At 35.7% G+C, this 26,268-nt stretch overlaps 1 protein-coding gene across 1 annotated transcript in view; it reads right to left on the bottom strand.

Moving 5' to 3' along the window:
* LOC143239275 (clusterin-associated protein 1 homolog) overlaps positions 1–16,222 on the bottom strand; it is a 33,282-nt gene extending 17,060 nt beyond the window's left edge. Inside the window, exons 1-3 of the mRNA XM_076480192.1 lie at positions 16,058–16,222; positions 14,039–14,150; positions 1,848–1,932 (exon numbers count right to left, since the gene is read on the bottom strand). Coding sequence (XP_076336307.1) covers positions 1,848–1,932; positions 14,039–14,150; positions 16,058–16,088 — 228 coding nt within the window. The 5' untranslated portion in view covers positions 16,089–16,222. The remainder of the gene's footprint in view (positions 1–1,847; positions 1,933–14,038; positions 14,151–16,057) is intronic.
* Positions 16,223–26,268: the final 10,046 nt, after the last annotated feature.

Below are 26,268 nucleotides of genomic sequence, written 5' to 3'. Positions count from 1 at the left end.
ACCCACCATAGCCATGAAGAGAAGAGATTCAGTATCATCAGAGTAGATAGAACATAGAATTATCTAATGACTGATATCTAGTAATTAATATAAACGATGTAATTACATATACCTGTTACAAGGCCACTGACTACTATTTCCTGTTACAAGGCCACTGACTACTATTTTGTGCTACAAGGGCACTGACTACTATTTCCTGCTACAAGAACACTGACTACTATTTCCTGTTACAAGGCCACTGACTACTACTTCCTGTTACAAGGCCACTGACTACTATTTTGTGCTACAAGGGCACTGACTACTATTTCCTGCTGCAAGGACAATGACTACTATTTCCTGCTACAAGAACACTGACTACTATTTCCTGTTACAAGGCCACTGACTACTACTTCCTGTTACAAGGCCACTGACTACTATTTTGTTCTACAAGGACAATGACTATTTCCTGCTACAAGAACACTGACTACTATTTCCTGTTACAAGGACACTAACTACTATTTCCTGTTACAAGGACACTGACTACTACTTCGTGCTACAAAGACACTGACTACTATTTCCTGTTACAAAAACACTGACTATTATTTTCTGTTACAAGGACACTGACTACTACATCCTGCCACAAGGACAATGACTACTATTTCCTGTTACAAGAACACTGACTACTACATCCTGCTACAAGAACACTGACTACTACTTCCTGTTACAAGGCCACTGACTACTATTTTGTGCTACAAGGACAATGACTATTTCCTGCTACAAGAACACTGACTACTATTTCCTGTTACAAAGACACTGACTACTATTTCCTGTTACAAAAACACTGACTATTATTTTCTGTTACAAGGACACTGACTACTACATCCTGCCACAAGGACAATGACTACTATTTCCTGTTACAAGAACACTGACTACTACATCCTGCTACAAGAACACTGACTACTATTTTCTGTTACAAGGACACTGACTACTATTTTCTGTTACAAGGACACTGACTACTACTTCCTGCTACAAAGACACTGACTACTATTTCCTGTTACAAAGACACTGACTACTATATCCTGTTACAAAGACACTGACTACTATTTTCTGTTACAAGGACACTGACTACTGCTTCCTGCTACAAGGACAATTTTTACTATTTCTGGTTACAATTTTTTTCCTGTTATAGAGCCAATGACTACTATTTATGTTACAAAGACACTGACTACTATTTATGTTACAAAGACACTGACTGCTATTTTCTGTTATAAGGACAATGACTACTATTTCCTGGTACAAGGACAATGACTACTATTTCCTGTTACAAGGACAATGACTACTATTTCCTGTTACAAGGACACTGACTACTACTTCCTGCTACAAAAACACTGACTACTATTTCCTGTTACAAAGACACTGACTACTATTTCCTGTTACAAAGACACTGACTATTATTTTCTGTTACAAGGACACTGACTACTATTTCCTGTTACAAGAACACTGACTACTGCTTCCTGCTACAAGGACAATTTCTACTATTTCTGGTGACAAGGACACTGACTAATTTTTTTCCTGTTATAGAGCCAATGACTACTATTTATGTGACAAAGACACTGACTACTACTTCCTGCTACAAGGACAATTTCCACTATTTCCTGTTATAAGGACACTGACTACTACATCCTGCTACAAGGACAATGACTACTATTTCCTGTTTCAAGGATATTGACTAGTAAGCTCTTCCACAGGTTCTTGCCATAATGCCTGATAGTAAAAGACATTTTGTATTAATATGCTGATGCTTAATTTCATAGCTTAATACACAAACAACAAAATAATTAGTAGCTAGTAATTGGAAATAAACCTACCATGAAGTGAGCAACTGACTTTATAAATATCACTCTATCTTGCTGTGTGTCGATATCCATGGGCAAATCAACATTGGGATCATACCTGGAAGAAATACATGTATATGATGTACTTCAGAGCATCCATCACACTACACTATTTTCTATGATACTATGGCTGTAGTCGTGCCTCACATCACGTGTGTGAAACTTCCAATAGTAATAGATAACCATACACATTATACAAACTTACTTACATATACGAAATTAACATTTTCCTAAACTGAAAATGCATGTCCAATAATAATTATTTTTGTTGACACTATGGCTATTTCTTGATCTCTAATGATTCAACTCTTTGCAATCTAAACATTTGATCATGCTTGCTTCAGTCTCTTATACCAACTCAACTTCTCTCAGCAAATCCTAATATTCAGAATTTACCACCAACTTCAATACTCCCCTCCATCTGTATACAAACACTTCTTTCAGATAAGGTGATAACTGTTTTGAAACATACACTGCCTCTTAGTGCGTAGGTATGGCAAAAGCGCCAGAGGAAAGTATTATTGCAAATAGATTTTCAGTTTTTGGTAATGTTAACTTCTAAAACATACTTACCACCACTGACAATATAGCTGGAACCCCACAATGAGAAGGTTCATAGGCTATTGCAGGCATGTGCCAATATGGAAGAGAAATGTACCATGAAAAAAGGTGGAAGAATAACACTACATCCAGAATAGGTGTGCTCTTTGACCAGAATCTTGTTCCTTGTATCCAGATAAAGGGTGGAAGAATGACATTACATCCAGAATAGATGTGCTCTTTCTCCAGAACCTTGTTCCTTGTACTAAGATAAAGGGGGAAGAATGACATTACATCCAGAATAGATGTGCTCTTTCTCAGGAACATAGTTCCTTGTACCAAGATAAAGGGTGGAAGAATGACATTACATCCAGAATAGATGTGCTCTTTCTCCAGAACCTTGTTCCTTGTACCAAGTTAAAGGGTGGAAGAATAACAACACATCCAGAATAGATGTGCTCTGTCTCCAGAACTTTGTTCCTCGTACCAAGATAACGGGTGGAAGAATGACATTACATCCAGAATAGATGTGCTCTTTCTCCAGAACCTTGTTCCTTGTACTAAGATAAAGGGTGGAAGAATGACATTACATCCAGAATAGATGTGCTCTGTCTCAGGAACATAGTTCCTTGTACCAAGATAAAGGGTGGAAGAATGACATTACATCCAGAAAAATTTGCTATTTCTCCAAAACATAGTTCCTGCATGAAAATAATAGGTGGAAAAATAACACTACATTCAGAATAGGTGTGCTCTTTCTCCAGAACCTTGTTCCTGTATCAAGATAAAGAGTGGAAGAATAACACTACATCCAGAATAGGTCTGATCTTTTTCCAGAACCTTGTTCCTTCTACCAAGATAAATTGTGGACGAATGATACTACATTCAGAATAGGTGTGCTCTTTCTCCAGAACTATGTTCTTCTACCAAGATAAAGGGTGAAAGAATAACACTTCATCCATAATAGGTGTGCTTTTTCTACACAAGCTTGTTCTTTTTACCAAAATAAACGGTGGAAGAATAACACTACATCAAGAATAGATGTGCTCTTTCTCCAGAACCTTGTTCCAAGATAAAGGGTGAAAGAATGACACTACATCCAGAATAGGTGTGCTCTTTCTCCAAAACTATGTTCCTCTACCAAGATAAAGGGTGAAAGAATAACACAACATTCAGAATAGATGTGCTCTTTCTCCAGAATCTTGTTCCTGTACCAAAATAAATGGTGGTAGAATAACACTACATCCAGAATAGGTGTGCTCTTTCTACAGAATCTTGTTCCTGTACCCAGAAAAATGGTGGAAGAATGACACTACATCCAGAATAGGTGTGATCTTTTTTGAGAACCTTGTATCAAAAGAGTGGAAGAATAATACTACATCCAGAATGTGTGCTCTTTCTCCAGAACATTGTTCCTGTATCAAGATAAAGGGTGGAAAAGTAACACTACATCCAAAATAGGTGTGCTCTTTCTCCAGAATCTTGTTCTTTGTCCGAAGACAAAGGGTGGAAGAATAACACTACATCCAGAAAAGGTGTGCTCTTTCTCCAGAACCTTGTTCCTCGTACCAAGATAAAGGGTGGTAAAATAACACTACATTTAGAATAGGTGTGCTCTTTCTCCAGAACCTTGTTCCTTCGACCAAGATAAAGGGTAGAAGAATGACACAACGTCCAGAATAGATGTGCTCTTTCTCCAGAACCTTGTTCCTTTGACCAAGATAAAGGGTGGAAGAATGTCACAACGTCCAGAATAGATGTGCTCTTTCTCCAGAACCTTGTTCCTTGTACCAAGATAAAGGGTGGTAGAATAACACTACATCCAAAATAGGTGTGCTCTTTCTCCAGAACCTTGTTCCTTGTACCAAGATAAATGGTGAATGAATGACATTACATCCAGAATAGGTGTGCTGTTTCTCCAGAACCTTCTTCCTTGTACCAAGATAAATGGTGGAATAATAACACTACATCCAGAATAGATGTGCTCTTTCTCCAGAACCTTGTTCCTTGTACGAAGACAAAGGGTGGAAGAATAACACTTCATCCAGAATTGGTGTGCTCTTTCTCCAGAACCTTGTTCCTTGTACCAAGATAAAGGGTGGTAGAATAACACTACATCCAAAATAGGTGTGCTCTTTCTCCAGAACATTTTTCCTTCTACCAAGATAAAGGGTGGAAGAATGACACTACACCCACAATAGATGTAGTCTTTTTCCAGAACCTTGTTCCTTGTACCAAAAGGATGGAAGAATAATAATACTTCCAGAATATGTGGGCTCTTTCTCCAGAACCTTGTTCTTTTATCAAGATAAAGGGTGGAAGAATAACACTACATCCATAATAGGTGTGCTCTTTCTCCAGAACCTTGTTCCTGTATCAAGATAAAGGGTGGAAAAATAACACTACATCCATAATAGGTGTGCTCTTTCTCCAGAATCTTGTTCTTTGTATGAAGACAAAGGGTGGAAGAATAACACTACATGCAGAATAGGTGTGCTCTTTCTCCAGAACCTAGTTCCTGTATCAAGATAAAGGGTGGAAGAATGACACAACATCCAGACTAGATGTGCTCTTTCTCCAGAACCTTGTTCCTTGTACCAAGATAAAGGGTGGAAGAATGACATTACATCCAGAATAGATGTGCTCTTTCTCCAGAACCTTGTTCCTTGTACTAAGATAAAGGGTAAAAGAATAACACTACATCCAGAATAGGTGTGCTCTTTCTCCAGAACCTTGTTCCTGTATCAAAGTTTAAATAGAATAAAAGTAAGCCAGCCCCAACCAGATGAGCAAGGTTCTGGAGAGTGGGAACAGAATTAATTAAGGGGTCTTCCATATTACCTATATGCCATTTTGGTGGCTGGGACCAATGAATGACATATACTTTAGACTAGGTTCCAACCTGCAACAACAGAGTGATGCATTTCAACCAGCAGTCTAACATATGTGGTCAAAATGTCTACAGGGAGTAGATGAAAACCCTCACAAAAGAAAACTACCAGATTATGTAAGTAATGAATGTCTTCCAGCGGACAATTCAACCAGATAACTAATGACAAATCTGGTGAGATGTGACATACAAGAGATTCCTTTCTGTAACGATAATTCACCCTAGGTTATATGAATCAATCTGTGAAGTTACCTTGTTAGGGTAATGGGAAATAAATCAGAGGAAACTGAAAAATCCTATGAATGCGTGACTCCTAGTATTTCAAAATAAGTTAGTATGAGCCACATAACACTTGAAAGCCCTGACAGAACATAACAAATGATCAGAATAACAGCAATCATAAAAATGAAAAGCATCTTTTCCCTTCTCTGGCTGCCTGAATCTTGAGAAGAAAAGACTTATCAGGGTAGAGCAGACAAATGTGGAATGATAAGTCATCTGATGCACATGAATTGCAAACAACTCTGACCAATGACATCTACAATCCAACAACAAAATATACAATTTAAAGGAAAGGTAAAAACAAAAGATCATGAAGCTAAGAACTCAGAAAGAGAATGAGACAATACCTGTAAAACAACTGTAAAATCCAAATCCCATTATTTAAAAGGTCATCTGGCCTGAAGAATATAAAAGGATTTCAGTACATCTGGTAGTATAAGGGATTCAAAAATCTTCCAATACTTGTAATACCAAAAAATAGTGGATACGAATGATTCATATACAGCCACCATAGATGAAGAGAGACTCCTCTCAAATACCCAAGTCATAAAATGGGATATGGTAGATACTTTAGAATGAAGAGTGTTTAAATACCACTGACAATATGTACACCACTTCTGTTAATAAACAGCCACAGTTGATCTAAGGAGAGATTTAATTAAATATGGAAAAACCTTAGAAGTTAATCCCTTATTTCAAGTAAAGGACCAAACAACTTCTGATCATACAGATTGAGTTTCCAGCCATCTGGGTGGAGAATGTCTCACTGAGATTTTCTCAACAGAGATGCCTAATGTGAAGATTTCATTGCTTGGTTGGCATTTATTGGCACAAAGTAACTAGGTTACCTGTCTCAAACAACCAGTAAAAAAAAAAAAAAAAAGAGTAAAAAATTATTATATGTAAAAGAAATGAGTTAAAACAAGAGAATGGCCAATATTTGGATACAAGATGTAAACAGCAACAAAAAGGTTAATAACCCTTAAAAAACAATAAGGTCAACAAGCGTCACTATCACCAGCATCAGGGGTAAAAGTGTGAAAAGAACATGTCTAGAATGGTGCTGTTGTTCAGAGTCATGATGCTGACATGAAAGTAAAATGTGAGCTATTGCCACTTCAGTGTCACAAAGGCCACATATTGGTGCATCAGTCTCAGATAAAAAAAATGATGAATTAAAAACTGTGATCAATGCATAGCATAGCCAGGAAAACTTCCTTAAGATCCTTATGGAAACAAAACAGCCAAAGAGCAACAGAAAGTTGATCTGGAAAAACTTATCATGTTACTTATACTGACAACTGGCACAGATCCAAGTTTTGAATACAGGACCATAGTCCACGTATGAGACAGGCACTGCAATGATAACATCAGAGCACATAGACTTGGCTATGGTGTTAGTGAGTTCATTCCCATGAATACTGACGTGGACTGAAAAACTAAATAGAAACAGAATAATGTGGCCTGGTATCCAGAAAAACTAAATAGAAACAGAATGACGTGGCCTGGTTTCCAGAAAAAACTAAATAGAAACAGAACGTATAGAAAAATTGGCCAAGTGGTTTTGTATAAGAATGATGACCAGAAGGAATACTAAAGCCAGTAAAGAGAGTTCATATAAATAGTACAATTGGTGTACCGTACATGATCACAAGAAATGGCATAAAACTTGACAGTGAACACAGAATTGTAGAGGGGATCCTATGTACAACCACCAAACTACAACAAACCATAGCAGAGCCCACAGAATCACCTGACTTTGAACCACCTGTTTGAATGGGAATAATGGTACTTCCAATCAAGATTATCTACCTTTCCAAGATGACTCAAAGAATAGTTACAGGTGGGGATGTTAATAAGCCATGGTGGGGTTGGCTGACCAGTGGAGACAACATCATCATCCAAGAACAGACCCAATTCAGCCAACTGTGCCTGGATAAGAAGGTCAATAGAACCATCTATCCCAAAACAGCACAGACCACTGAGGAAGGAAGACAACCACAGGTAGGATACTGCAGTAAGGATAAAAGTTTTAAAGCATACTGTAAAGAAAGTTACAAACAGAAAAGGTGAAGAGGAGGGTTATGAGACCCAATGTACAATCTGTACACTGAAGAAGTGCAGAAAGTTCTCCATGTAGAGCTGAAGCCCCCAGATGGTGAATGGGGTCCAACATCTTCAAGGCCAAGGTCCTGGAAAACCATAAACCATAGACTCATAGTCCAGTTTGGATCAAATGAGAACACAGTAGATCTTTAGTATAGAATGTCACCAAGAAATGGAAGACAGGATGTGGAGGATGTTCAGTGCCCTTGTACACTTGACACATAGCTGCTTGATGTGTTGAATGTAGATCATCTTATGGTCAAAGATAAGGTCCAAAAATTTTGCATCAGTGATCACGGGAAGAACAACATTATCAAAATGAAGCTCAGAATCAGGGTAAATACCTTGTTGGCAGCATCTCATGATCAATGACTGATAAGACATGTGAAAGTCACTGACACAGAGCCCATTTGCAATGTTAGGAGGAAGCTGTGATAGCATTAATCTTCACACTGAAAAGTGTGAAACATAAGAATTCTCTGAGGAACTTCAAGTTCCTGTGGAAAAAAAAAAGAAAAGCATCAAGCTCATATGGACTTGGAACTGCTAATCCATTAAAAAGTTGTGAAATTCTCACAAAATGCTGTACCTCTAGGTTGTATTGTAAGCCCTTCAAAGGTCAAATAACACAGAAACAAGATGTTGTTACTTAAGACAGGCTTCCCTGCTCCTTAGTAAAGCTATGTCATTGAAACCCACATTGGGTAGACAAGAGGAGATTGTTTGATTCAAGGAACCAAACAAGATCTACAAGATCTTATAGAGACAGCTGGTCAAAGCAATTGGATGATAGTCAGAAGGAGTATTGGAATCCTTCTGAGGCTTAAGTAAAGGGAGGACAATAGTCCAGTGCCAAGCATCAGGAGAAAAACATTCTCCTGCCAGATCAGGTTAAAAAACAACCAGAAGAATAGCAAGAGAGGCATGAGAGAGATGGTGCAGAATCTCACTGCAAATATCATGAGGTCCTGCTAATGTACTGTCAGACTGTTGAAAAGCAAACACGAGTTCCACCAGTGTAAAATGGTGATTACAGTCAAAGAGATGATTGGCCCAAAAGGAAAGAGGCAAATGCTTTGCCCTAAGACTTGATGGTCAAGGTGGGGGATGAAATAAGAGGTTTTGGACTCACAAGAAAAGCTCTTGTCTAGAATACTGGTGATATTCCAGGCATCCGCAACTTTCTGGTCATCAAAAGGGGGAGGGAAGTATATTGAACCTTCTGAATCTTGTCTCATATGATTTTGGAACTGATGGTAGAAGAGATGCTGGATGTGAAATTAATCCAAGACTCTTTCTGGCTTTGACCTCTTACTTGCTGAGAATTGGCACAGGCTTGCTGGAAAGCAATGAGGTTTGAAAGTGTGGGATACCTACAAAAGTATTTCAGGCCTGTTTTTTGAGCCTTCATGCTACTTGGTGGCAGGTAGGACTCCACTATGGGTGAAACTACTGGGAAAATATGTTGAGGTTTTAGGTAGAGCCTGAGTAACCACTTGGACAATGTAATTAGTCACTGCTAACATGTAGTCATCTACTAATGCCATAGAGACAACAATACGATCAAATTCTGAGAGAGTAGTAAAAGAGAGTCGCTTTTCCTGATCCAATTTCCACTTTGGCATACAGGTTGGGTGGCATCAACCACAGCCAGTCTTCCCAAAATGACAGGAAAGTTATTACTGCTCTGTGAAAGTAGGAGAAAAGTGAAGGAGAGCAGACAGAGAGATCAATAGCAGTAAAAAACTGACTAGTTGCATGAAAATAAGTATAAGAACCAGTATTGAATAGTAAAAGGTTGTGATCCAAGAGCATATGTTATACAGAACAACTCTCCCATCAATATCAGCACCACAGCAAACATGGTTAGCTTCCAAGATTGTACTGAGAGGCAAAGACAGAGCAGGTACATGCTGGTCAACTAGCAGTGCCACCCCTACATGCACTCATCCACCACACAATGTCATTATGGTGTAAAGAAAACTGCTGAAACGTAACTGTATCAACAGGTTTCAGAAGTGTTTCCTGTAAGGAAAGACACACAGGATGATATTATTCAATCAAAGCCTTAATGCCATCAAGATCAAAATGAAAACTTTCACTGTTCCATTGTATCAATGTGGCCATTTTTTATTCAGGTAGAGAACTCTTCAGTTCATCATCATACAATTTTCCTTTATTAGAATGAGGTTTTTTTTACCTCCATGGATTCTGCTCTAATTCTAGTGGATAGGTTTCTGTCAGTATATGTACATTCCAGCAACTAGGGTTCTGAATGAATAATTGTTCCAAAACTCTGAGTCGAAGAAGATGGTTCTGAGCGTATAGCAGAAGCTGGGGCCAAAGTAAATGGACCCAAGTAACCACTGGAAGGAATGATGTAAACAGAGATAGAAGTAGACTTGGACTTGTCAACACAATTATCCAAAGAGAACAAAATACTCTTCACAAGTTTTGAAAATAACTCTGTTGGAGACATAGATAGATTTATCTGCACTCCCACTGAAGCAGTGGAATATAGTGTAGATAGATCTTGAGGACAATAACTTCAGAGCATTGGAGTAAGAAATGTTATGAAACATTTTGAAATGTGTTATCTCTTTGTTCTCCACCTACCTAGGGCAAGATAGAAAGTGGGTGAAAGCCACTACAATTAACACAGTGAGAGTCCAGTTCACACTTGTAGGCATTATGGTCTTTCCCATCATTATAAGCATATATAAAAGAAGCATAACAAGATGTCTTTGAGTGATTGAACCCCTGACATTGAAAATGTCTGAGAAGGTTTAGAATATATGGCCATACCTTACAATTCGGATAGCTGCAGGTGGATGTGGTGATGTAAACATAAAAATTTGAACATTGGTTGGCAGCATAATTCTGTCCTTGTGAGTGTACATGTCTCACTGCAAAAATTCCTTGGATGAAGAAACCAGCAAGGATCTTTGACTCAGGAATGTTCTTATAATCCCTCTCAACAACAACTCATGAGGAATTCAAAGTAGGATAGGGAGTAACCTCAATTGGCATATCCCCAATAGGTTTTGAATTCAAAAGGAGTTCAGTGTTTTGGAGTGGATGTCCCTAAAGCAAAGCTTCTTGACTGACTTAAGAGAGCCAGAAAGCCCCTCTCATTCCTTCTGAATAAAATATAAGACATTTAACTTAAAGATTTGTCTAACAAAAAATGTAGTATGAGAAAATGAGGTATAGGTGAAGAAGGAAGTGAAGACAGCTGTTCACAATCTTCATGACGTGTGTCCACCAATATTATTTTATTTGGATTTAGATGATCCATAATGTGAAAAGAAAGATTCAGTGCCACATGGAGTCTTATGAGGGGATATGCTACAATGCAAAACAAGGACACTGCAGCAATACCAGGGTTTCATGAGCACTATATCCATGATCAGCATCAGATACAGTGTACACAACACCTGATGGGAACATCTAACACTGGTATTCAGTTGACCCTAGCCAAATAAGACCAGCTGAATGAACATGGGAAGCCACTCCAAGGTTGCCTGTCTACAGGAATTTGAGGTCAAAGTGGCATATTCAGGTTGGATGCCTCAACCACAAGGATGCTCTCCTTCCCTTCACAGGTCACCACGCAAGTCAAACACATGGATGGATGTTCATATCCTAGAGGAGGTAAACTGAAAGCACAGAACCTTCTATTGGAGGTCCCCAAATCATGTACAAGAAGAGGTAGATAGAAATACCTGCAGATATTGAAAATGCAAAAAAATTTTTGAGATGGTCAATATGGTGCAACCAAAAGTATTTGACAAGGAGTGGAATGAACATAGTCAGAACCTGGAGCAAAAGTCAAATTGGGGAAAGGCATACAAACATAAACCTTTCCAGAACTGACTGAATAGATCTACTGCTAATCCTGGAGGATGAGGTATTGGAAGCCAAAACAGCTGCAGTTGAGAATCTAACCCATTGAAAAACCTTGCTATGCAATGTACATTCCATCATAACAATCCAGTTGGGTTGAGACAAGTGTTATGCAATTAAATTCATCAATCCTTGAACATGAGATGCTATAAGACTGATATGAGGAGAATGAGCCCAGTAGAGAAGATCCAACGTTCAAACACAAAGGTTTTGAAAATGTGTGCCTCTTTGATGAGAAGTCTGAGGTAACAACCATGGAATTATTGGAAAATATCATGGCAATTTTGACCTTCATGAGAGACAGACCTTGACCCACTGCTCAGTGTACTGCAAGGAATTTGAGAACACTGATATAGAGAGTAGACTTGTCTTCTATGCAAATACTCTGGAACTCCTGGCCTTGAAGATATGTGTCTGGAAACAGATGGATCTCAAGACGAGGTGGTAGAATGAATACTCCAACAGTAGCACTACTTGGCTAGGTGATTTCTATGTTACTACTGTATTGCTTGTGTTGTCTAAGTTACTAATGCTACTACTATATTGCTTATGTTACTACTGTGGTGCTTGTGTAGACAATGTTACCAATGTTACTACTGTGGTGCTTGTGTAGACAATGTTTACAATGTTACTACTGTATTGCTTGTGTTGTCTAAGTTACTAATGCTACTACTATATTGCTTATGTTACCAATGTTACTACTGTGGTGCTTGTGTAGACAATGTTACCAATGTTACTACTATGGTGCTTGTGTAGGCAATGTTACCAATGTTACTACTGTGCTTGTGTAGACAATGTTTACAGTGTTACTACTGTGGTGCTTGTGTTGACTATGTAATGAATCACAGCAGTATGAAGGCCCCTCGGGTGACCCTACATCTAGATTAGGCAACAGGAGTATTAATTGAGGTTACAAAAGAAACTAAATGTTAAGAAAACTAAAGTAGAAGATTGAATAAATGAAACAGTTATGCTGGATGAGTCATATATATTGTGTAATGTGTAAATAAAACAACAGCATCTATAAAATGGTAATGAATAAACATGTGACACTGGTTGTGCAGGTAAAAGGTGTTTTACTAAGACATGTGCAAATGTCAAATTGACTGGGATAATATATATAGAAACTAACCACAAGTAATGACCATTAAAATAAGAGTTAGTATTTGCAAGAGAAAGTGACTGTACCAATAAAGTAAACATGAAATGGTATTAACAAGTAACAGAGTAGTCATAAAACAAAGAATTATAAAAGATAGTTTTAGTCCTTATGCTATAGAGTGAAGTCAGTTCCTATAAGGGGTGGTAATTTAAAATTATGTATTGATTTTAGGAAGTTTAACCATCTGATGTTCAAGGGCATTACCTGACATACAAAAAACCTTAAAACAGCAACTTTTCCTCCAAACACTTACAAAGTGACTGTTAGTTAGTCAAGGCTGAAAAAACAGAGAAAACCACCAAGAAGGTATCTGTCCATTAGCAAGGGTCCACGCACTTTTATCATTGATATGACAATTTGTGTTAGGTTTCAAAACATACTTAGAGTTGAATGTATTTTATTTTTTAGGTAAGGGGGTGACTACAGATGTTGTGAGGTTCAATGTGAAAAAAAGTTAAAAAATATAGATTTTCTGGTAGTAAAAACAGTAAAATATGTTTTATGTATAGTCTATTCTACATTTTATAATACCCTTACTAGAAGTGACAAATTAGAAGGAGGAACTGTTTCAGAATTAATAATATTTATTATTAAAAGTTCCAATTTCAAGTTATGCAGATTTACATTAAATAAAAGTGCTTCAGTGGGCTATCTGTGCTCTGCCCACCATGAGTATCAAAACCCAGTTTTTAGTGGTGGAAGTCTGCTGTGCCACTAGAGGGCACTTCTATGTTGTGTGTTCCTTTTAACTACACCTGAAGAATGTACCAACTGAATATAAGCACAAGCCAGTAATCATAACTTTGTGATTCTCACAAATAATTGTTCATAATAATTTTGTAATAATACCAGTACACTACTCTCATATATTCATTTAGTGATTTTTTCTTTCTGTTCACAATAAAAATATTTCCAAGTGTTCTATTTTCTTTACAAATTAGAGATACGTAAAGGATATACATACTTCATTTTTTCCTATTAAGTCTGATAATATAACCTACATATTACATAACAGGACACTTAAACTTAGACATCCTTCTGAAGTTAAATCTAATGTTTTAAAATACACATAAATAAATATAATTAAAAAGGAAATAATAGCCCTTAAGAGAGTTTGAAGCAGAAATTTCACTAATTAATGTAGACTCAGTCACAAACACGCATGCATTATTCAACAGATAGTTTAAGATAAACCACAATAAGTGTTTCCTATTCTGACAGCACTACAACAAAACTTACCCTAACAAGTCTTTACATACTTTAAACAGCAGTTCTTACCTTTTCACTAACCATTTAAGAACTTCAGCTACAAGTGGAAAATTTGGATTACAGAAATTTTTCATTGAAACCATTCTGGGATATCCTAATACCCTCATCATTTCTGTAAAGTCTGTAAAACAGGGAAAACAATGAACACCCTCAAAGTTTGCATTTTCGAAATTATTTGAGTGAGGCCTAACAAGAAGTATTCTCAATGTCTTTGTGAGTGACTGAGGCCTGAAAAGTTATTTTTGTTGTAGTTATGAGCAAGGCATAATGCGGAGTATGCTCACTGTTAAATTAAGACTAGATTTAATCCAATGGCCTTAGTTTGATTACTTTGGCTTTGTTATATTAACTTAGAAATCTTTATATTTCTTATACTAAAAAGCCTAATGGTTAAAAATAGCTTAGAATAATTTATAAAACATTTTAGAAATATCTGTACATGTTTAAAAAATATTTAGAAACTTTTAAAAAATGATGCATCATTTTAAAACAGTTATTTTAAATGTAAACATCCATAACATATAAAACAACTACACATCTGAATACAAAGCTTAAAAAAGTTACTTAATCAAACAAAACTATCAATAGGGTTGTTGTACTGTCATTAGAAATTTGTCAACCAATAAAAAATGTCCAAGTGGTTTGTGTTACAAACAAAAGTTACCATACAGTTGTTGTACTGAAAAGAAAAATTTTAAAGGTATGCAGAATACTATTTGGCTCTATCTGTTCACATGAAATGATTTATATATAGGAAGTTGTGAAGCTGGTGCACAGTTTATTAAAATTTTTCATTATTTCTAATTAATCTCTTTTAAGCTACAAACTGGAGAGACTAATTTCTAGTTGGGGTTATGTACAACAAACAAACACTTCACATAATACATCCCAATTAGTATGTCCTGATACTAATGCTAACCCAACTGAATTAGCAGGATTCAAGTTTCAAACAAGTAGTTACTTCAACTGACTACTGCAACAAACATACCTTGAATTGTTTTACGTCACAAAAATGATCTTTTCTATCAATTATGTTAAAGACTTGTTCCCACAAAAAGTACAATGGAAAATTTAATCTCAGACACAGAGGCCAATATCACAAGTCCTACAAATACCTCATAAAGCTAATTCTCTTTCCTAAAGTCAATTATTTGTGTATTTTTTGATGACTAACTCACACAACAAGTTTCTTTTTGAAAGAAAATTAAATATAAACAGATTAATACAAAATCTAAATACATATACATTTTAAAAATACACAAACTCATGTTAAATAACACACAAAACATGCTAACCATAATTTAATCTAACAGAAAGATCTCTGAAATACTTTACAAGAACACAACCTAGTAAAGACAGAAATGGTGTAATTCAGTCTTATCAAAGTAGCAAGTTTTGTATTTAGATTACATATCAACAACAAATTAAATTCATGATTATCCAACACTTTTCTAACTTACATAGTTTTTACTTAACCAACACAACATCAAAGCAATCTTCATTTCACAAATACTTTCAAGTTTTAGTCCTAAATATTCTTTCTCATAACTGAATTTTATTAAATTTGTTAAGTAATATTTTCATTTCATGATTTATTCAACTAATATTTTTTCTTTAATTTTTTATACATCAGCCATAACCTCCTTGTAGGATTTCAGATTATTACATTTTTACAATTACAACAAAACTGCAATGAATTTTTAAACATTAATGTCTATATTATTGGTTTTACTATGTAAGTTGCAGAAAACGAAAAACACGAAACATGTAAAAAAAGTTCTGTGCAGATACCATGCTGTAAGAGTTAAGACTACAGCCATTTGTATAGCTGTATCAATTCTTCATATTACTTATAGTAAAGGTTATCTAAATGTTAGTACTATGCAGTTTTGTTGATAATATTAATAATCATTAAACTTTACGAGAAATAACTCAAAGTATAAAATAAAATTAAACAGTATAACATAAACCATAAAAAAGTATAATTCTGTAAACAGTACTCAAATGCTCAGTTGTATTTATACTCACTTCGAAGATCTCGGTAGGACATTTTTAACATACTATAAAATACCTTTCAAAATATTTATAAAATTTAATTATTGGAGTTTCAAATTGATATTATAATAAAAACAAAAGTTTACGTATATCACCAACAGAAACCCGTCCCTTACTCTGACAGCTCGCCCTCTCGAGGTAAATAGTCGTACTAAACATAACGATGAAAATGAAAACGCTTATAACCAAGCGCTTTGGAAAAGCAAATCTTTCTTCGACAAGGACAAAAACTGATATACACTGTACTATGCTATAAATTGTACTTCTAAATTTTTACTTAGTATAAAGTTCTATCTCCCCATGGCACATCGGCCTGTCTGCAGACTTATAACGCTAAAGAGGCCCGGCATGGTCAGGAGGTTAAGGTACTCGATTCGTTATCTGAGGGCCCCGGGTACGAGTTCCCGTCACGCCAAGCATGCTCACCCTTTCAGCTGTGGGGGCGTTATAATGTCACGATCAATTCCACTATTCGTTGGCAAAAGAGTAGCTCAAAGGTTGGCGGTAGGTGGTGATGACTAACTGCCTTCCTTCTAGTCTTACACTGATAAATTAGGGACGGCTAGCACAGGTAACTCATATTATTGCTTTGTGTTTGATTCCAAAACAAAATAAATGCTGTAAATTGTAATAAAACATATATTTATCGTTAAGGCCAAGCGTGTTAAGGTATGTGACTCGTAATCTGAGGGTCGCGGGTTCGCTCCCCGTCGCGCCAAACATGCTTGCCCTTTCAGCCGTGGGGGCGTTATAATGTTACAGTCAACCCCACTATTCGTTGGTAAAAGAGTAACCCAAGAGTTGGCGGTGGGTGGTGATGACTAGTTGCTTTCCCTCTAGTCTTACACTGCTAAATTAGGGACGGCTAGCACAGATAGCCCTCGAGTAGCTTTGTGCGAAATTCATGAAATAAACAAAACATTCATTTCATTAATAAGTAAACTCAAAACAAAACTTCTGTACAAAAGTGTTAGGACAAAGTAAATAATTAGGTTTCAAAGAACAATGGAAGATAAATTACAGGAGAAACATCAAAATTTTATTAATCAGTCAGATCAGTGATCTATATATATGTAAAAACGATGACCGAAAAAGGTCGAAACGTTGTTCGCTCCTCTACTTAAAAATTTTTCTTAACCCAAACAAGCCGTGTTTATATTTTTCTCTACAAGAGGGTTTTCTCGACATCACAGAGCAGTGATCTGTCCCAAAGGCTGCATAAACGAAGACACTTAACATCAATATCACTGAATTTAGGTGTTCTATCTCTTCCTTTATGCGAACTCTCTGCTCTACTAACAATCCTCTACGCGTTTTAAACCGCAGCATGACAACAAAACTTAATATGCAGTGTTAAATACAAAGCAGTGATGTCGAGAAAACACACTTGTAGAGAAATATATATGCAAAAACGGCTCGGTTAGGTTGAGAAAATATTTTACATAAAAGAGCGAACAACGTTTCGACCTTATTTGGTCATCGTCAGGTTCTCAACCCAACCGAGCCGTTTTTGCATATATAGTGTTAAATACTGTTTTAATTTAATACGGTTTATATGTGGAGTGCTTCTAGCATATACCGACACAGTATGCTGGCTCCTTGTTAGCTTCTTTTTATATGGTTAAGATACTGCATGGTGTACCATGACAGGTATTTCAGACCTTAAATTTGATCAGTATGACATTCCCTTGGTACAAGTATATAGGAATATCTAAACAATGATAAATATTTCACCCTGGCTCATTCACGAATCAGAGAAGCGTTACCACAGTGTTGAAATTTACATTCTGTAATGGTATGGAAGAATTAGTACCATAAAATGGAAATATAATAGAATATTCTCTTTTCTTAACAGTTTTACATCGTACTGTATTTACAACTCCATACAGTTTTACATCGTACTGTATTTACAACTCTATACAGTTTTACATCGTACTGTATTTACAACTCCATACAGTTTTACATCGTACTGTATTTACTACAACTCCATACAGTTTTACATCGTACTGTATTTACAACTCCATACAGTTTTACATCGTACTGTATTTACAACTCCATACAGTTTTACATCGTACTGTATTTACTACAACTCCATACAGTTTTACATCGTACTGTATTTACAACTCCATAAGTTTTACATCGCACTGTATTTACAACTCCATACAGTTTTACATCGCACTGTATTTACAACTCCATACAGTTTTACATCGTACTGTATTTACAACTCCATACAGTTTTACATCGCACTGTATTTACAACTCCATACAGTTTTACATCGTACTGTATTTACAACTCCATACAGTTTTACATCGTACTGTATTTACAACTCCATACAGTTTTACATCGCACTGTATTTACAACTCCATACAGTTTTACATCGCACTGTATTTACAACTCCATACAGTTTTACATCGTACTGTATTTACAACTCCATACAGTTTTACATCGTACTGTATTTACAACTCCATACAGTTTTACATCGCACTGTATTTACAACTCCATACAGTTTTACATCGTACTGTATTTACAACTCCATAAGTTTTACATCGCACTGTATTTACAACTCCATACAGTTTTACATCGTACTGTATTTACTACAACTCCATACAGTTTTACATCGCACTGTATTTACAACTCCATACAGTTTTACATCGTACTGTATTTACAACTCCATACAGTTTTACATCGTACTGTATTTACTACAACTCCATACAGTTTTACATCGTACTGTATTTACAACTCCATAAGTTTTACATCGCACTGTATTTACAACTCCATACAGTTTTACATCGCACTGTATTTACAACTCCATACAGTTTTACATCGTACTGTATTTACTACAACTCCATACAGTTTTACAACGTACTGTATTTACTACAACTCCATAAGTTTTACATCGCACTGTATTTACAACTCCATACAGTTTTACATCGTACTGTATTTACAACTCCATACAATTTTAGATCGTTAGTATTTACAACTCCATACAGTTTTACATCGTACTGTATTTACAACTCCATACAGTTTTACATCGTACTGTATTTACTACAACTCCATACAGTTTTACATCGCACTGTATTTACAACTCCATACAGTTTTACATCGTACTGTATTTACAACTCCATACAATTTTAGATCGTTAGTATTTACAACTCCATACAATTTTAGATCGTTAGTATTTACAACTCCATACAGTTTTACATCGCACTGTATTTACAACTCCATAAGTTTTACATCGCACTGTATTTACAACTCCATACAGTTTTACATCGTACTGTATTTACAACTCCATTTCATTCTTAGTTTAATATGGATGAACAGAGAACAACATTGCAAAATGTCGTACAGAAAGCAAGATTCAATACTGAAGAGTCTGTTTGTTTGTTTTGAAATTCGCGCAAAGCTACTCGAGGGCTATCTACGCTAACCGTCCCTAATTTTGGTGCGTAAGACTAGAGGAAAGGCAGCTAGTCATCACCACCCATCGCCAACTCTTGGGCTACTTTTTTACCAACAAATAGTGGGATTGACCGTAACATTATAGCGCCCACACACCTGAAAGGGCGAGCATGTTTGGTGCAACAGGGTTCGAACCCACGACCCTGAGATTACAAGTCAAACGCCTTAACCCACCTGGCCATGCCGGCCCCAACCTCATAGTCAAGAGATAGTCAGCTGGTATTTGAACTGTCAATAAGCTTCTAGTAAACCAAACCAAAGCTGAAAGTTAGTGAAGGTTAAAATGAAGACTTCACAATATGAATTATTGATTTGACTTGTAAGATATCTCTACTTAAGGTGTAAAAGATTCCCGGTACAAGTACAACTAGGAAAATAAAAATTCTGGTATAAAAATTGGGATATTTTGTACAAAGTGATTAATGTTATTATTTCGTTTTTCTGAAGAGAAATGAGTGCGGGATAAAGAATTCTACTTTTATTTTGTTTACCGTTCCTTTATTATTTCTTCTATCTTCTAAATGCAAAGGTTTTAGTTAGTGTGTTGATTAACCTCCGACATTAAAGACCTCTTTTCGTATTTTCAGATAAGCGGATTTTACAATAAGTGTTAGATAGACTAACCATCAGCTTTGTTCAGGAGTCAGAGGGTTTTCTATGTTAGATGACTGTATTAAGCCCTTTTGCTTGTAAACAAAAAACCTAAAGAACTTTAAAAAATGAACAAAATTTTTATTTTAGAAACAAAGCAGGAAAAGCAGTTTTGTATGTAGTGATTGAGGTCGTCAGTTCTACTAATAAAACAGTTGTGACATTCAAGTCGTCTGTTTTACTAATAAAGCAGTTAAAGTAGTGGTGTATGTAGACATTCAAGTCGTCTGTTTTACTAATAAAGCAGGTAAAGTAGTGGTGTATGTAGACATTCAAGTCGTCTGTTTTACTAATAAAGCAGGTAAAGTAGTGGTGTATGTAGGCATTCAAGTCGTCTGTTTTACTAATAAAGCAGGAAAAGCAGTTTTGTATGTAGTGATTGAGGTCGTCAGTTCTACTAATAAAACAGTTGTGACATTCAAGTCGTCTGTTTTACTAATAAAGCAGTTAAAGTAGTGGTGTATGTAGACATTCAAGTCGTCTGTTTTACTAATAAAGCAGGTAAAGTAGTGGTGTATGTAGACATTCAAGTCGTCTGTTTTACTAATAAAGCAGGTAAAGTAGTGGTGTATGTAGGCATTCAAGTCGTCTGTTTTACTAATAAAGCAGGAAAAGCAGTTTTGTATGTAGTGATTGAGGTCGTCAGTTCTACTAATAAAACAGTTGTGACATTCAAGTCGTCTGTTTTACTAATAAAGCAGTTAAAGTAGTGGTGTATGTAGACATTCAAGTCGTCTGTTTTACTAATAAAGCAGTTAAAGTAGTGGTGTATGTAGACATTCAAGTCGTCTGTTTTACTAATAAAGCAGGTAAAGTAGTGGTGTATGTAGACATTCAAGTCGTCTGTTTTACTAATAAAGCAGGTAAAGTAGTGGTGTATGTAGGCATTCAAGTCGTCTGTTTTACTAATAAAGCAGGTAAAGTAGTGGTGTATGTAGACATTCAAGTCGTCTGTTTTACTAATAAAGCAGGTAAAGTAGTGGTGTATGTAGACTTTCAAGTCGTCTGTTTTACTAATAATGCAGGCAAAGTAGTGGTGTATGTAGACATTGAAGTCGTCTGTTTTACTAATAAAAGCAGGTAAAGTAGTGGTGTATGTAGACATTCAAGTCGTCTGTTTTACTAATAAAAGCAGGTAAAGTAGTGGTGTATGCAGACATACAGGTCGTCTGTTTTACTAATAAAGCAGGTAAAGTAGAGGTGTATGTAGACATTCAAGTCGTCTGTTTTTACTAATAAAGCAGGTAAAGTAGTGGTGTATGTAGACATCCAAGTCGTCTGTTTTACTAATAAAAGCAGGTAAAGTAGTGGTGTATGTAGACATTCAGGTCGTCTGTTTTACTAATAAAGCAGGTAAAGTAGTGGTGTATGTAGACATTCAAGTCGTCTGTTTTACTAATAAAGCAGGTAAAGTAGTGGTGTATGTAGACATTCAAGTCGTCTGTTTTACTAATAAAGCAGGTAAAGTAGTGGTGTATGTAGACATTCAAGTCGTCTGTTTTACTAATAAAGCAGGTAAAGTATTTTTTACACATACATTGGAGTGTTCGTTTCTACTAGAGATTATGTTATTTCGAGTCTTCTTTTTTTCTTAAGACTGATTCTGAGGAACCATGCATGTTAATTTTCAAAAATCAATGCCTTCTCATCGGTCATCTGGCTGAAAAATGAAGTAAAAAAGCGTGTTTGGCGCCATTACGTGACCCTGACAGTATTGGTCAGCTGTTATTTTCAAACAGAGTCATAATGTAGCAACAACTAATATCATCGTGCTAATATGTTGACCCATATATTCCATATTATGTGAAAATATCCCTGCAGGCAGAGATGTCACCCACTAAAGGGAAGAGATTAATAAGGCAGCTACAATAAAGTAGTATTGAAATCTTTCTGAACCACGTGTTTTCTGCCACCATAACAGTGTGAAAAAAATAATAATTATTATTTTTTATATCACTATAGAAGTGTGCTGCGTATTATAATTTATCTCCGTTTATTATGTTACGTATTACGATTTCAAATAAACTAAAAGCCAGTTAAACTGTAATTTAAATTTAGAGCTTAATTGAACTTAGAGATGCGTCAAATTTATATTTTTCAACAAGACTGATACACACAGTTTTCTTTCTTAATACAAATATATTTTAATATACAAACAATTATACAAACAAATAATAACGGTTATTATAAATGTTAATACAAATAATGATTTACGAACAAAAGGATTACAAACTTACAAATAATATTAAGTGTTATTTCCGTTTGAAACTTCCTTGAGTGAATTAATTCCGAGCTAACATAAATACAATTCACTGAACAGGGAGCTAACCAGCTCTGTATCATTCTCTTATCTCACACAGTTTATAAGCTCATTTTTCATCACTGAAGCTATTTAACGTTTATGTAAAAATATTGATGTACAATGTGAATTCACTGAAGTTGAATGTTTTGTAATGTTCAAAACCAATAAACGTGTCTGGTTAAATATTTGTAATATCCTGATTAATAAGCGTTAATCATAATTATAACGTTCGAGGTTTATGGTATACCAACTGCAGCAAACCAACAATACACATTATCTCTCGGCGCGTCGGTTTATTAACGTAAAGGCGAAGTTCTAGAAATTTCAGTTGGCCCAAAACTATGCTATTGCTTTCGTAAAACATACATACTCGAAAAGATTTTATAAATTTCAGGAACAGGTAAGAATTTCGCAAAACACATCTAATAGTGTCAGCTGCATGCATTAGATATAAATTTAACTTATACAAACGTCGATATTAAAATATATAATAGCAAATTCGTAACAAGATAAAAAACTCGTGATATGTCCACATACCACATTTTTTCAGGCCCGGCATGGCCAAGTGTGTTAAGGCGTTCGACTCGTAATCTGAGGGTCGCTGGTTCGCGCCCGAGTCGCGCCAAACATGCTCGCCCTCCCAGCCGTGGGGGCGTTATAATGTGCGGTCAATCCCACTATTCGTTGGTAAAAGAGTAGCCCAAGAGTTGGCGGTAATGACTAGCTGCCTTCCCTCTAGTTTTACACTGCTAAATTAGGGACGGCTAGCACAGATAGCCCTCGAGTTGCTTTGTGCGAAATATAAAAACAAACAGACAAAGAACATTTCATGGATGTGGAGGAGAAGATGGCTTTTCAGTCTATATGTTCCACAAATATCTTAACACGAAGCCAAATGAATACCTTACTAATATTACATACGTTAGTGTTTTTAGACGAATAAGAATCTTAGCTTCTATAATTTCAACTTTAAATTTTACGTTAGCCTAAAGGTATAACATCAATATTGATGTAACATGTTCCATCATAGGACAGATTCTTTTGAATTATTAATAACGATAAAGAATTATTTTTTATTAAATAACTTTTGTTACAGTACAAGCTGGGTTCACTTGTAGGCCTACCTTCACAAACAACAGCTCTGTTGAAATGTTGAGTTAATGGTTCTACATTTAATTTACTCATAGAGCCTCCTCCCTAACTTAGTGATTAAAACACGCTGACTGACTTATAAACCAGTTAATAACAGATGCACTAACTCCCATTGCCTAATTCACTAACAGACACTGAATGAAATATTTCAATGATTACACGTTAAATGCACTGGATACTTCACTGGTTACTGGACACAATCACGATGTTCAATTTTCTCTATCAAAGATATATCTAAATTAAATATTAAAAATATAGGGTATAACATTACTCCTATCTTTCAGATGATGTCTTTAGTGATTTTATCTGTGGTTTTAATGAATTAAAGTTCAATCTTCAACTTCTTAGTTGTACAGCTACATTGTTACAATCTAACTGCTACATCCTCATCTGTTACAGCATCTATAAATTAGTCACGTGTCGAAGAATCCGTCGTAACAGTGAAATATGCAGGTATGCCTTTCCAAATCTTCTGTAAGTTTGGATAAGGTTTCTTGTTTCCTCTGTAACTTTGTTTTACATGTTTCCTTCTGTAGATGAAGAAGCTGACACTTCTTATCATCGTTTGTCTTTCAACTTGAAGGTTAATTAATGTAATTAGAACTGCTTATTTTAAATGGGCAACAAAGTAAATTCTTACCTGTCAACTTCAGAAGTTATTTCGAACATGCTTCCCACAATTACTTTTCATCAAATTCCATTAGTTTATCGATTGGACAACGTTGTTGTTCTAGTAAGCAAAATTCTGATGCTGGGCTTGGTGGTGACATAGCTGGAGTAGTCCAGGAAAGTCTCGAAGTCATAAACTACGTAGTGGCAGTGGTAAAAAAAGTGTAGATATAGCAGTTTTTTATATTCCATTATTTGTTTGTTTGTTATTAAGCACAAAACTACTCAATAGGCTAACGGTGATGTATCCACTACGAATGCCAAAGCCTGATTTTTAACCCTAAAAGCCCTCAGACTTACCGTTGGGCCACTGAGTGAATCCATATTTTATATTAAATGGTGTTTTACGTTGGAATTCCTGGGCAGATGCAGAAATATTTGTGGTTCATTTGATATTCATTTTATAAATGTTTTATTCTTTCATCGGTCTTCTTTCTACTTTAATGTTATTATTGTGAGTTTTCTAACAGTTTCGTTGACCTTCTCTTAAATCATATATATTTTGAAATATCATTTCAATATTATACCCGTTTCTTTTAATAATCCTTCTGATTCATTGTTTCGTTCTTCTAATTTCATGTTTTACATCTCGTTTCATGGACGTCTGCAGGATATATCACAGTGAGAGAGCAAGATGACAAAATGATAGCAAATCAATAACGAGTGAATTACAAAACTGATAATCCAGGTAAATTGTTCATTAGCAGATTCCCATTTCTTGTTTTTATATTTGTCCTACAGACTACAGAATATTTCTAGAGCAGCACATCGTTGTCGCGTTGTTCAAAGTAACTTTGTGAAGATAAGTAAGGACTATGAACATGACGACGAGAATCCCACTGGAAGTAAAAATGCATTCTTAAGACGGGTGGTGTGTGTATTCTCATGTTAATTAAAATAAAATACAGAACAACGTTTTGACCTTCCTAAGTTATCTTCAGGTTAACAAAGAGTTTGCAACTGACAGTTGCCAAGCGCACGTCATACGGACGAGAGTGTATGCGGGTACAGGATTGTAGGGGGCGTCGTAGTTTGATGTTAGGTTACTAATTAGTATAGGTGTAAAGGTTTTCCTTTGTGAACCTGACGATGACAGGAGAAAGTCGAAACGTTGTTCGCTCCTCTATTAGTGCTTTCTCTCCATACCAGCCGTTTTTAAATATATAAATGTTTTTCTTTATATCGGTTTAATTTTGGTTTTAGTTGCTATATAAGTAGGGTTTCTTTGATCTTGCGTTTATTTATATTTGTTTTCCTTCTTAGTATCTGGGAGTTTTCTGTGGTCTTGTTATAGTTACTTGACTTGCAGAGTTCAAAAACGTGTGAGGGTTTTTTTTTGTTCTTTGAATATAGATTCCATTTTTCTGCTTGTTGCTCCAATATAGAAGTTGTGACAGTTGTTGCATTGTATTTGATAAACAACGTTGGTGTTGTTTATTTGTCAGTGTAATTGTTATACAGTATAAACGTTAACTTTGAACCTGAAATGTGTTTTGTTGTAAGTTTTTTTTCCAAATGTTGGTTATTTTTTCTGGAATATATAGTATGCACTAGTATAAGATTTTGTAGTCTGTTGTTTTTTGGGATTTATGTTAATTTGTTGTTGGTCTAGGTGTGTGCGAATAATTTTTTCAACAGTTTCTGGAGGAAATTTGTTGATGTTGATGAAGTGCTGTTTTATTTTGTTTGTTTCATTGTTAATTTTATCGGTTGAGCATATTAAGAAACCAAATAACCACAGCCACAAAACCAATGTGTTTATACTAATTACCAGTTGTGTCTGTTTCCTACTGTAGTGCTTGTATCAATTACCACCCATTTCTCTGTTTCCTACTGATGCGAATGTACCAGTTATCACATTTAATTATTTGTAACATATACTTGTTAGTATTATTTACATGTTCATGGGGTTTATGAAGTGGTAACTTGAATGTTTAATCACTCCAGTAGG

Source organism: Tachypleus tridentatus, chromosome 13 (assembly GCF_004210375.1).
Source record: "Tachypleus tridentatus isolate NWPU-2018 chromosome 13, ASM421037v1, whole genome shotgun sequence".
NCBI classification, from domain to species: domain Eukaryota; kingdom Metazoa; phylum Arthropoda; class Merostomata; order Xiphosura; family Limulidae; genus Tachypleus; species Tachypleus tridentatus.
The sequence above is the reverse complement of the archived record's forward strand: the minus strand, read 5'-3'. Positions and strand labels throughout refer to the sequence as shown.